At 46.5% G+C, this 13,597-nt stretch overlaps 1 protein-coding gene across 2 annotated transcripts in view; it reads right to left on the bottom strand.

Annotated features, from left to right (window-relative positions):
• The window catches only part of LOC134935131 (uncharacterized), a 163,728-nt gene extending 151,599 nt beyond the window's left edge, over nucleotides 1-12,129 (bottom strand). Inside the window, exons 1-2 of one of the 2 annotated variants that reach the window (XM_063930402.1) lie at nucleotides 12,024-12,129; nucleotides 10,334-10,417 (exon numbers count right to left, since the gene is read on the bottom strand). In XM_063930402.1, the coding sequence (XP_063786472.1) occupies nucleotides 10,334-10,408 (75 nt within the window). In that variant the 5' untranslated portion in view covers nucleotides 10,409-10,417; nucleotides 12,024-12,129. Of the gene's footprint in view, nucleotides 1-10,333; nucleotides 10,429-12,023 lie in introns of both variants that reach the window. The other variant, XM_063930429.1, reaches the window with a different exon arrangement.
• Between the last annotated feature and the right edge of the window lie 1,468 nt (nucleotides 12,130-13,597).

Genomic DNA, 13,597 nt, shown 5'->3' with positions numbered 1-13,597 from the left:
AGTATTTACGGCTATATTCGGCCAAACTTCAGAATGATTGGTCTGAATTTCTTCCTTTGGCCGAGTTTGCCTATAATAACTCTGGTCATTCTTCCACCAAGGAGTCCCCATTCTTTTCAGTCTTGGGCTTTCATCCTAGAGCCAATTCTTTTTACCCTCATTTTCCAGTCTCCTCGTTGACCTTAACTTCCCGTCTCAGAATGATTTGGAAAAAGGTGCACTTTGCCCTTAAGAAGGCTGCCTTCCGAGAAAAAAAAAAATTCTGATAGGTTCCGACGCCCATGCACTTTTAAGGTGGGAGATAAGGTGTGGTTGTCAACCCGCAACATCAAGCTCCGACAACCCTCGGCTAGATTGGGACCCAAATTTATTGGACCGTTCCTTATCGTTAAGAAGGTCAACCCTGTTGCTTTTCGGCTACGCTTGCCTAAATCACTCAGAATTGGCAATACTTTTCACTGTTCCCTTCTGAAGCAGTATTTTTCTTCCAGGAGATTCCCTCGGAAGACTTCCCAGGGTAGACCTCCGGTGGATGTTCAGGGGCAACAAGAGTTCTTGGTGGAGAAGGTTTTAGATTCCAAAGTTTCTCGGGGCCGGCTTTATTTTTTGGTTCACTGGAAAGGCTATGGCCCGGAAGAAAGGTCTTGGGTCCTGGATAACGATTTACATGCCCCTAAACTTAAGAGATTATTCTTTCAGGAATTTCCTCAGAAACCCGGCTTTAGGGGTTTTTTAACCCCTCCTCAAGGGGGGGTACTGTTAGGTGCCGAAGTCCACGGCGCCGCTCGGTCTGCTTCCGAGCGACGCTCACGGCTGCCGCACCTCCCTCCCTGCCCGGCGCCTAGCAACGCCAGTACGCCGTGCGTACTGTAGCCGCCGGGTCCCTGGCAACGCTAGGACGCCGGGCGTCCTCAGCCGCTGGGTCCATAGCAACGGGGACGCCATTGGCGGACAGCGTTCCCCGTTGCCAGATAGGATTGATTAGTTGCTCGTGCAGCAGGGCAGCTGCACGGCAACTAGTAATTAGGGTCTGGGGGCTGGTCTTGCTGGCCCTCCTGTCATTGGCCAGCAAGGTCTTTTTATGGGAGCCAGCACACTGCAGCCTCGCCGGTGATAGCTTCCTGTATGCTGTTCCTGCCTTGCAACGTCTGTTCCTGGTCAGCTGTATCTGGTCGATCCTGCTCCCTGTGCTCCTGAGTTCTGGAGTTCTGAAGCCGGTACTGGGAATCCTTCCTGCCCAAGTGAACCTGTTGCGGTCATCTGGGGGTTCTCGCTTGTTGGGGTTCTCTCCCAGGTTTCGTGAGTAGCGGCTTCTGCCGCGTGTTGCGGCCTAGGCCGCTTAGTCCTTGTTTTACTTTGGTATTGGTGGTTTTTGCGGAGGTTTCCGCTTTTCACTGTCCTCCCCGGAACTCGGCGGTGCCGTGTGGGGGAGTGGACAGTGGTATCTTTTGTTGTTCTTTTTCTTTGGCGGCGTGCCGCACATATATTTAGTTTTAGGGTAGTTAGTAGCCCCTAGCTTCTGTTTGCTTTAGTTAGAGGTCCCCTTGTTATTATCCTGTCTCGGTTCACGCCTTGTCTCACTCTAAGACCTGGGGGCATCGGAGTTGGGCAGACCTAATCCGCCCTTCAAACGCGGCTGCCGTGGGCCCATGAAACCATAGTCACTCAGGCGTGAACTGACCACACGGGTAAAACAACGGAGGTAGGGTGCTAGGGGCTATTCCCGTACCATCCCTTATTTCAGCGTCACGTCCTGGTGCTCTGGACTCTCTACACAACATCTCTCTAGTTCCGAGCATCAGGAACGTAACATCACCGGCCAAAAAAAAATTGAAATTCGGCCTCATGAATCCGGCAGTATTAGGACCGAATCCCAGCCAGCTTTTGGCCAACCAGATTCAGGAACTAACCCAGATGGTTCAGGATCTTACTCTTCGGGTGAGATTGCAGGAAGATCTTTTGCGAGCCTCCCCGAGTATGATTCCAGAACCTAAAAATAATAAAACAAGGGACAAGGACACAGTTGGATTATTATAATAAATCAAATTCATTACTTTCATTAAGTGGGCTATATCTCGCTTTGAATATTAAGCATTGTGACATGGGATGTCCAAATTCACTTTATAGCACATATAAGGTGAGTTTAATGATCAGATTTTCCATGAGGTTTATATATGTCTCCTTTGTAATAACCCCTTTACCCAGACATATGATATAATTCTATTGTTCCTTTAGACTATATTGGAATATGTTTAGAGTGCAACATGTGTTGCTGTATTTCCCAAGTTTGCTTACTATATATTCAGCAAGCCCAGTGGCGTGCATGGCTAGACGGTAGATTAATAGCATCATAGGGTCTGGAGTTCGAATCCAGACGAAAGTATAAGGGTGTTAATTCATTGTATCTTTTGTTCTCCCCCCTGGTCATTATCTTATTATGATTATTTTTATTTTAACTGTACTTCGATGGGTACTTTCAACTGTATATATATATATATATATATAGTTAAAATCGTCTCACTTCCTGGAGTTGTTTCATGATCTTTTCTACGTCATTATGTTGCGGGTTATTAACGGAGAATATGTGCCGTTAAATAATGTTTCCTCATTGTAGCATTTTAAGATATTAAGGGTTCTAATTCCCCTATTCTGTTAAATGTATAAATCTATTATAAAAACCTCTATATGTTCATTTTGAGTCCTTTGTGGATTTTATTAGAATAGACTATAAATTGGATATTGTTACCCACTGCGAGTCACCTCTGCCATATATAATCATTGTTTGCTGTTCATTTGTGTAAGAGAGCCTTCGTTTCTGCATTACATTTGTTTTAATTAAGCGCTGATTATGGACATCTGTCCATACTGAGCCGATCAGACTTTAAATACCGGATACTCTTGGAGGCAGGAATCTACCTTTGAAAAAGTCACGTGGAGCGTGACGAAACGCGTCCGGACCCGCCTTCACACACACACCTTGCTCAGGTGTAACTACTAGGTGCATATCGACTTAGATCCACACAGGACCTTCCCGTTGTTATCTCCCGTCACCAGCGGCATCAACACGCACGCCGCCACAGTCAGCTTGTGAGTAGACGGCTTTCTCCCCTCCGCTGTACAGCTTATGTGGGCACTGCAGGATTCATATGCCGAGGACGCTCGGCTCTGACCAGCCCACCGGAGAGGTACTGAGATCTGCTTCAATTCAGTGATATACAACTAATTTAATTGGGAAAACATCTGTGCACCCTGTTCACCATCTGTCTGTACAGCAGTAATTGACGTTATTCTGTGGAACACGTACTTTTACCATCTATAACACGTCTGCTATTTTAGCATCAACTATAAGAAATTACAGACATCATGAGACAATTGTAGTGTGATTTACCCCTTTAATCATCACATATATATTACCGGTATACATGTTTGCAACTATTTTTTATTAATAAATATTGCAATTTCTATACGTTGGCTCTCTTCTCATATATACACTTTTCCTGACATTCAGCGCAGCCGTTTGTTCTTTTTCTTTTCCTCAGAGGCCAAAGTAGCGAACTTGTAGAACTTAGCAAACGTGTTCGACCCAGACCAAGTAGCCGCTCGGCAAAGCTGTAAAGCCGAGACCCCCCGGGCAGCCGCCCAGGAAGAGCTCACCTTACGAGTAGAGTGGGCCTTAACAGATTTCGGACACGGCAATCCTGCCGTAGAATACGCATGCTGGACAGTGAACATGATCCAGCGAGAGATCGTCTGTCTAGAAGCAGGACACCCAATTTTCTTGGGATCATACAGGACAACCAGAGAGTCCGATTTTCTGTGACGAGCAGTCCTCTTCACATTGATTTTCAGAGCCCTTACTACATCCAAGGACTTTGAAGTAATTGAGGAGTCAGTAGCCACAGGCACCCACAACAGGTTGATTAATATGAAAAGCCGACACAACCTTCGGAAGGAACTGCTGACGTGTCCGGAGCTCAGCTCTATCTTCATGGAAGATCAAGTAGGGGCTCTTACAAGACAAAGAGACCAACTCCGACACACGTCTAGCAGAAGCTAAGGCCAACAAAGTGAAAGCCTTCCACGTGAGAAACTTGACCTCAACCTCCGGTAGAGGCTCGAACCAATCCGATTGGAGGAACTGTAACACCACGTTAAGATCCCAGGGTGCCGTAGGTGGCACAAAGGGAGGCTGGATGTGCAGAACCCCTTTCAAAAAAGTCTGAACCTCAGGGAGGGAAGCCAATTGTTTCTGGAAGAAAATGGATAGGGACGAAATCTGGACCTTTACGGATCTCAACCTCAGACCCATATCCACACCTGCTTGCAGGAAGAGGAGAAACCGTCCCAGTTGAAACTCCACCGTAGGAAGCTTCTTGGATTCACACCAAGAGACATACTTCTTCCAAATGCGATGGTAATGCTTAGACGTTACTCCTTTTCTAGCCTGTATCAGGGTAATAATAACTTTGTTCAGAATGCCCTTCCGAACTAATATCTGGCGTTCAACCTCCATGCCGTCAAACGTAGCCGCGGAAAGTCTTGATAAGCGAACGGCCCCTGTTGTAACAGGTCCTCCCGAAGAGGAAGAGGCCTCGGATCTTCCAGCAGTAGGTCCAGAAAATCTGTATTTGGCCAGTCCGGAGCAATGAGAATCGCCTGAACTCTTGTTCTCTTTATGAGTTTTAGAATCCTTGGAATGAGTGGAAGTGGAGGAAACATGGACACTGACTGGAACACCCACGGAGTCACCAAAGCTTCTTGTTGAGACGGGAGGCCATCATGTCTATTTGAGGTACACCCGAAAGATTTGTCACCTCCATGAACACCTCTGGATGGAGGCCCCACTCTCCAGGATGGAGATCGTGTCTGCTGAGGAAGTACGCTTCCCAGTTGTCTACTCTAGGAATGAAAATTGCTGACAGCGCCAACGCATGTTTTTCTGCCAAGAGGATAATTCTTGTTACCTCTGACATTGCAGCTCTGCTCTTCGTTCCGCCCTGTCGGTTTATGTAGGCTACTGTCGTTACATTGTCCGACTGCACTTGAATGGCACGATCTCGCAGAAGATGAGCCGCTTTGAGAAGACCGTTGTAGACGGCTCTTAGTTCCAGAATGTTTATCGAAGACTGGATTCCAGGTTTGACCATCTTCCTTGGAAGGCTTCTCCCTGAGTGACTGCGCCTCAGCCCCGGAGGCTTGCATTCATGGTTAGAAGGATCCAGTCCTGAATCCCGAACCTGCGGCCCTCCAGAAGGTGAGACATTTGCAGCCACCAGAGGAGTGAAATTCTGGCTTTCGGCGATAGACGTATCCTCAGGTGCATGTATAGGTGAGATCCCGACCACTTGTCCATGAGATCCAGCTGGAAGGACCGAGCATGAAACCTTCTGTACTGTAGAGCCTCATAGGAGGCAACCATCCTCCCCAGAAGACAAATGCACTGATGAACCGATACCCGGGCTGGCTTCAGGACATCCCGGACCATTGCTTGAATCACCAACGCTTTCTCCTCCGGCAGAAACACCCTCTGCACTTCCATGTCGAGGATCATCCATAGAAAAGACAATCTCCTTGTCTGTTCCAAATGTGACTTTGGAAGGTTCAGGATCCAACCGTGTTCCCTGAGTAGATGAGTCGTGAGAGCAATGGACTGCAGCAACATCTCCCTGGACGACGCCTTTATCAGTAGATCATCCAGATATGGGATTATGTTCACCCCCTGTCTGCGGAGGAGAACCATCATATCTGCCATCACCTTGGTAAACAACCTCGGTGCTGTGGAGAGGCCGAACGGCAGTGCCTGAAACTGATAGTGACTGTCTAGCAATGTAAATCTGAGATAAGCCTGGTGCGGCGGCCAAATCGGAATGTGGAGGTACACATCCTTGATATCAATGGATACCAGAAACTCTCCCTCCTCCAGACCTGAGATCACCGCTCTCAGAGACTCCATTTTGAATCTGAATACCCTCAGGTAAGGGTTTAGCAACTTCAAGTTCAAAATAGGTCTGACCGAACCATCCGGTTTCGGTACAACGAAAAGGTTCGTATAGTAACCCTTGCGTGCAAATGCGGTGGAACTAGGACAATGACCTGTGACATTTCCAATTTTCGGAAGGCGTCCTGTAGGATCAGGGCGATCCTACAGGACGCCATCCGAAAATTGGAAATGTCACAGGTCATTGTCTTAGTTCCACCGCATTTGCTACGCAAGGGTTACTATACGAACCTTTTCGTGGTACCGAACGCAACGCTGGCATGCCTGATTTGAAGAATCGGTGAGGCGGGAGTTCTTGAAACTCCAGTCTGTACGCCTGGGACACAATATCCTCTACCCAGGGATCCAGGCCGGACGACACCCAGACGTTGCTGAAACGTCTGAGTCTCGCACCCACCATCCCGTCTTCCAGGCTGTGCGGTCCACCGTCATGCTGAGGATTTTGAGGAACCAGAAGCAGGTTTCTGGTCCTGGGAGCCTGCGGGTGTAGGCTTTTTGGATTTTGCACGACCACCCCTAAAGAAGATGGTATGAGGTTTGGACCTTTTTATTCTATCGGTCCGAAAGGACTGCGATGCAGTTGACGAAAAAAGGATTCCTCGTAGAAGGTGTAGCAGAGGGAAGGAAAGGTAACTTACCCGCGGTTGCCGTGGAAATCCACGCATCCAATGCTTCCCCAAATAGAGCCTGACCTGTGTAGGGTAGGGTCTCCACACTTCTCCTGGATTCCGCATCTGCAGACCATTGGCGTAGTCAGAGTCCCCTGCGAGCCAAGAATGACATGGCAGATATCCGTGCAGTCAGCGCACCCAGGTCCTTCATGGATTCCACCATGAACCCCGCAGAATCCTGTATGTTACGTAAAAACAATTCTATGTCACTTCTATCCATTGTATCTAAATCCTCTAGTAATGTGCCTGACCACTTTACTATGGCTTTAGAAAATCCATGCACAGGCAATGGTGGGCCTTAACGCCACTCCCGAAGCAGTGTATATGGATTTGAGTGTAGTGTCAATCTTACAATCAGCCGGTTCTTTTAACGCGGTAGATCCAGGGACAGGTTAAACCACCTTTTTTGACAGTCTAGAAACAATTGCGTCAACTATGGGTGGGTTTTCCCACTTTTTTTGATCCTCCTAAGGGAAGGGAAAAGCAACCAGAACCCTTTTGGGGATCTGGATCTCTGGGTTTTCCCAGGTTTTTCAAATATAGCTTTTCATTCTTTAGACGCAGGGAACGTTAGCGAGGCTGTCTTATTGTCAGTAAAGTAGGCCTCCTCAACCTGCTCAGGTGACGTGTCAGTAATGTTTAAATACATCTCTAATGGCCTCAATCATGAGCTGAACCCCCTTTGCAAGGGATGCCGCCCCCCTTAGCACGTCCCCATCACCGTCTGCTGTATCAGAGTCGGTATCCGTGTCATCTTGCATAATCTGGGCAAGTGCACGTTTCTGTTGGAACATGCTAGGGGGTCTTGCCGGAATAGGAACAGAACCTGACCAAACTGCCATAGAATTCTTTAACACCTGAGTTTCTGTCTCAGTATGTGCTACCCTAGTAGAAATCTGAGAGATCATTCCTTTAATGGAGGTCAACCACTCAGGCTCACTCATAGGGATCTGAGACAAGACAGCACAATCCTGTGTACATGGAATGGATTCTTCCTGAGAGAAAACATCCTCTGCAGCATATAACACAGAATCCCTAGACATGGCTATGGGAGATAATAAACACCCCCATACACACAGGGAATTGTAGACACAGTTTCCCCCTAAGTATGCCACAGAGAGACACAGAGATTGGAGCCAACTCACACACAGCGCTTCCTGAGATAGATATAATACAACTACCTAGCGCTTACTGTGTACCTTAATAGACTACACAGTATATACACTGCCTCCCTCCCCTTCTACAACCCCCTGGTACCGCACAGGATAGCTGGAGTTGCGTGGAGGGACCATTTCCCGTCAGCGTCTGTGTACAGGAACTGCAGGCAGGAAAATGGCGCTGAACGCTGCTGGGTCCGCTCTAAGGAGAAGCTCCGCCCCCTGAAGATGGCACATCTTCCCGCACAAATTCTTTATATTGGCCTGAGGATTCAGACCCCGGTTAGCATCTGTGTACTGAGGATTCTGTCGCTAGCCTGGGGATTCAGTCTCCGGTTAGCATCTGTGACCAGTTTAGGGTATTTAGATGCTGGCTCAGGACGCCCCTCATAGCGCTAACATTGTGTGCCGCTGAGCCTTCCCTGGAGCGCAGCCGTTCAGAGCTGCGCTCCTAACCTTGTGCCGCCATTTCTCACCACCTTCTGTTCTTCTGGCTCTGTTAGGGGGTGGCGGCATGCTGCAGGAGTGAGCAGTCGCCTGGGGCGGCTAACGATCAGCACCGTCAGGAGCTCAGTGTCCTGTCAGCGGAGATAGTGGCTCGGACCCCTCAGGGCGGACTCTACTCCCCCCTAAGTCCCTCGAAGCAGGGAAGCTGTTGCCAGCAGCCTCCCTGTGCCTAAACTCTAAAATAAAATAATAAAACTAGAAAAGCTCCTATGGAGCTCCCCTAGCTGTGACCGGCTCCTCGGGCACATTTTCTAAACGGAGTCTGGTAGGAGGGGCATAGAGGGAGGAGCCAGCCCACACTATTAAACTCTTAAAGTGCCAATGGCTCCTGGTGGACCCGTCTATACCCCATAGTACTAATGTGGACCCCAGCATCCTCTAGGACGTAAGAGAAATGTGAAAATGAAGAGGCAATATGCAAAGTTATGTGTGGACTATTTAGAGGGAATGTAACTGGGTAGGAGGTTGTGGAGGTTATGTTAGCGGTCCTGGAATTTGATAAGCTTGTATGAAGAGGTAAGATTTCCTGAAGGTTTGGAAACTAGATGAAAGCCTTATTGTATGTGGGAGGGCATTCCAGAGTGAGTGCAGACCAAAAAAGTCCTGTAACTGTGCATGGGAGCAAGCAATAAGAGATCTGGGCCCAAATGTATTAAGCCTTAACAAGAGAAAGTAGAGATGGATAAAGCGAGATAAATGTCCAGCCAACCAGCTCCTGTCATTTTTCAAACACAGCCTGTGACATGACAGTTAGGAACTGATTGGCTGGTACTTTATCCATCTGCACTTTATATCTTGTGAAGGCTTAATACATTTGGGCCAATGCAGAGTGGAGAGGTTATCAGAGATCACATTAAATACATCTCACCCTTAATAAGTATATGAGGTATGTGTTGTGCTTTCATTTAGACACTAAAGTGTATAAAGAAACCATATAACATATGCATATCTATTAAAGTTATGAATTTAGAGATACATATTGTGCAAGTACTACAGGTTGAGTATCCCTTATCCAAAATGCTTGGGACCAGAGGTATTTTGGATATGGGATTTTTCCGTATTTTGGAATAATGCATACCATAATGAGATATCATGGTGATGGGACCTAAATCTAAGCACAGAATGCATTTATGTTACATATACACCTTATACACACAGCCTGAAGGTAATTTTAGCCAATATTTTTTATAACTTTGTGCATTAAACAAAGTGTGTCTACATTCACACAATTCATTTGTTTCATATACACCTTATACACACAGCCTGAAGGTCATTTAATACAATATGTTTAATAACTTTGTGCATTAAACAAAGTTTGTGTACATTGAGCCATCAAAAAACAAAGGTTTCACTATCTCACTCTCACTCAAAAAAGTCCGTATTTCGGAATATTCCGTATTTCGGAATATTTGGATATGGGATACTCAACCTGTATTACCTCTGAATAATTCATATTAGTTGTCTGACTACATTTGTAGAGTACATACTTGTGTAGGTTGCTAATGAGGGGGTCGCTTGCACCAGAAAGTAAGTTAGGGGCTCATTTATCAACGAGTGATAAAACTCGTTGTGAATCCTAAAACTCGGGCCCAGATTTATCAAGCACTAGAGAGTGATAATTAGCATTGTAATAAAGTACCAGCCAATCAGCTCTTAACTGCCATGTTACAAACTGGGTTTGAAAAATGACAATTAGGAGCGGATTACTTAATACTTTATCACCGTGCAATTTATTACTCTCCAAAGCTTGATAAATCTGGGCCTCGCTGCATATACGATAAATGTTGCTCCAGCCAATCAGATCCCAACTGTCATGTGTTGGAAAAGGACAATTGGGAGCTGACTGACTGGAGCACCATTTATCATCCACAACGAGTTTTATCACTAGTTGATAAATGGGCCCCTTAATGTTTTATGCATTATTACATCTTGAGTCTTTCTTGAAATATGCACGGTATCAAACACCTAATCCATTCCCACATCTAAGTACTTGTACTTACCATGTATTTCAGAGGCCAGATACGAGAAATTCTTAATAATAGGGAATGCATGTATCCTGGGCTTTTAGTTCGCATTCTGGTTGCCTGCAGGAGAACTGCTGTCTGATTAGACTACTTCTCACAGGGTAATTGCATTCAACATTGGAGTGTTATGAATAAGCAGTGCATGTCAGGAAACAAGATATGATCATTACGTAAGGAAACTAGTAAGGCATGCAACTGTGAGGGAAACCCCACTTGGAAAAAGAGTTTACCATATTTGAGAATGAATCAGAATGGCAATAACCAATCAGCAGTCACCAGATATATCTTTGAGGGGTGGATTAATAAAAAAAAAAAGCACCCGTCTAACACACGCACACTTTTGGTAGAATGGTACTGTATCTCTGGATAGGTAACTATTATTCAGTTATAATTAACCAAGAGTACTGTGGTTCATTATTTAAACCAGTGGTTCACAAACTTTCTTTAATATCAGCAGCCCTAGGCCTAAAGCTTCTTATTGAGAAATAAGTCAATTGTACTTATAGTTCAATCTTATGTTGAATTGTGTGCTGGTAGACAGAGTTGTGCTCTCAGATTTGCATATTTATTTTAAGAGTAGTAGCCACGACACTGGTTTTACCCATCACAGTGACTATAAATAATTTGATTTGGTCCTGGACCATCAAACCATAGCACCGCAGCAAGCACCCTGTGGCACCCAATTTGGGGACCTGTTGGTTTAAAGTGTTTTTTTTTTTTCTGTACAAGTCAGATCGCAGAGTTCTGCTGTATTCAGAGAGAACACCACATCTAGTACGTTATTAGCTGTGTACCTTTCCCACATAAAAAAGCTATTTATTTCTACCCCTAAAGCCCCTTTCACATCGCACAAATAACCTGGTATCGACCCGGTATATTGCAGAGTTGATACGGGTCGCTGTGAGGTGTGAAAGAGCCCATGTGATCTCCAAGTGCCGTCCCCACCGCGTCACCACCCCGTTGCTTACAGCGGGGCACCTGAGGCAAGTCGCACACTAGGATCTCCCGTGTCAAGCTTCCGGGTGCGACCTGCCTCAGGCGGTCTGAAAGGGTAACTTGGAAACACTCTAGAGCAGACCATAGCACCTGGGCTTCCCCTGCCAGTGCAGCATCTGCGGGGACAGAGTGTACATTCTGCTGCTAGGGGGCAGACTGCAGATGTCTGTAAATGAAGCACTAGGGGCAAATGTATTAAGCCTGGAGAAGTGAAAGCAGTGACAAGTGCAAGGTGATAACGCATCAGCACGTCAACTCCTGTCAATTTACATATGAGAGCTGATTGGCTGATGCGTTATCACCTTGCACTGCTTTACCACTTCTCCAGGCTTAATACAGCTACCCCCGGCCCTAGCAGCGATGTAAGGATCGGGGACCCCAGCACTATAGCAGGGTCGCGGATACACCTTCCAAGCAGGCCGCGGCCGAGTACTACGCTGTACATCCCCCTGCCACGGGAACCCAGCCCGCCTCAGGCCGGGTATCGTTGTCAGCCCGATCTTCAGGACACGGATGGAGGTACTCCGGTATCACCACCATGCAGGACGCATCATAACACAGCAGCACCCATATATTAGTGACAGCTCCCGCCCCCGAGTTGCGCTAGAACTTTCCCCCAGCATCGCAAGATATATTAGCTAAAGAATTACCCGGCTGTTGCTATACATACTTAGCGTCCGCAATGCTCAGTGCCGCGCCACCCGTCTGACTCTTGCAGACCCCAAGATAGTCCGGGTCTGCAAGTGACTGACCCCGCCCTGACAGCGTGCGTGGGTGGGTGGGACACTGACGGACAGATAGCGATACTGCTTTCTCCCCCGATTCTTTACTACAGGGGCTAAGCGGGGTCCTCATGGGTCTGCTGCACGTGGTTGATTATGTGCCCCCCGACATTCGTTTATTCCAGACTGCAGATATGGTGCCTCCTGCCCATGTCACCATAGTACGAGAAGTGTTCTTTATAAGCAGCATTACAGCGATTGCTGAGACCTTCAGCCATTCCACGGAATATTCCTCTGTATGAAACCCACTCAAAGGAGGGTAAATGGAGCGCAGCTTTAGGGATCTTATTGGCATCAGATGTTTGTCGGGTGCCCATTGCACCACACCTTCCATCCTGACCCACTACCATAATGCCTGCAGCCCTACCGCCTGACCTCTGGCAATAAAGCACACTTTGGTTTGAAAGTAAATAAAGTGCAGCATTTACTTAAAAGGCAACAGTCGCAAGTGTTTGTGGGTTCGCACTAGCTGGTGATTTCAAATTCTTTGAAGACCTAGATCAGTCTGTTTTGGAGGACAAAAACAGGTGATACACTCCAATCACAAACCCATCGGAAATAAAAGCATTATACCCCATTCCAGGACCAGCTTGTGGTTTGACAGATAATGGGCACTGAAAGCTTTTGACCAATTAAACATTCACTGGGATGACATCAAATGAAAGCTATACCAAATGCAGATTCTAATCTAGTACAAAGGACATCGGAATTGATTCCAAGATAAACTCCGTGACTCAATACCACATCTTTAGATGCACACATAAAACTAGTGCCTTATCTACGGTATGTGCAGATTATCCATCTTAATATGGACTCCTATGTGTATGTCTCTTCAATTCCCAAAGGATGGTCTGAGCCAGTCAATCTCAGTGAAACAACGTTTTTATTTCGTGTGGGTACAGATTGCATTGAGAGTTGCAGTTGAATCATGCTCAAGACCCATTGTTTAAGGAATGTTGAAAATGTATTGGGAGTTCCTTGGGTAAGTGGACAAACTGAGAATGACTCAGTCCATCCTTTGGGAATGGAAGAGACATTCCCATAGGAGTCCATATTAAGATGGATAATCTACACATACTGTAGATAAGGCACTAGTTTCATGCGTGCATCTAAAGATGCACCAAATGGAATTCAAGTATCTTAAGACTCTGAGGGTGCCTCAGCACTCGCATAGCACCAGGTAAGAACCTGTAGTAGTTTTTGCATAAAGTTGAAGAAAGTAGCACATATGGACACTGGAGCATAAGACTCCAAATTTAGCATACTATTGTGGTGCGTACTATGTTTACTGTACCCAGCATAACACAAAACAATGTGTGTAGGGAAGGCCATATGTTAGAGTCATCCATTAATGGTCCCCATTGCTGGGAAACACGGTGTTAAACCACACCCACCGGTTGTCCCACAGCACAGTGAAGCAGGAGTGACAAACAACCCAGGGGGCAGGGCTTTGTGGGTGTAA

Source organism: Pseudophryne corroboree, chromosome 1 (assembly GCF_028390025.1).
Source record: "Pseudophryne corroboree isolate aPseCor3 chromosome 1, aPseCor3.hap2, whole genome shotgun sequence".
NCBI classification, from domain to species: Eukaryota; Metazoa; Chordata; class Amphibia; order Anura; family Myobatrachidae; genus Pseudophryne; species Pseudophryne corroboree.
This window is presented reverse-complemented; position numbering and strand designations above follow the sequence as displayed.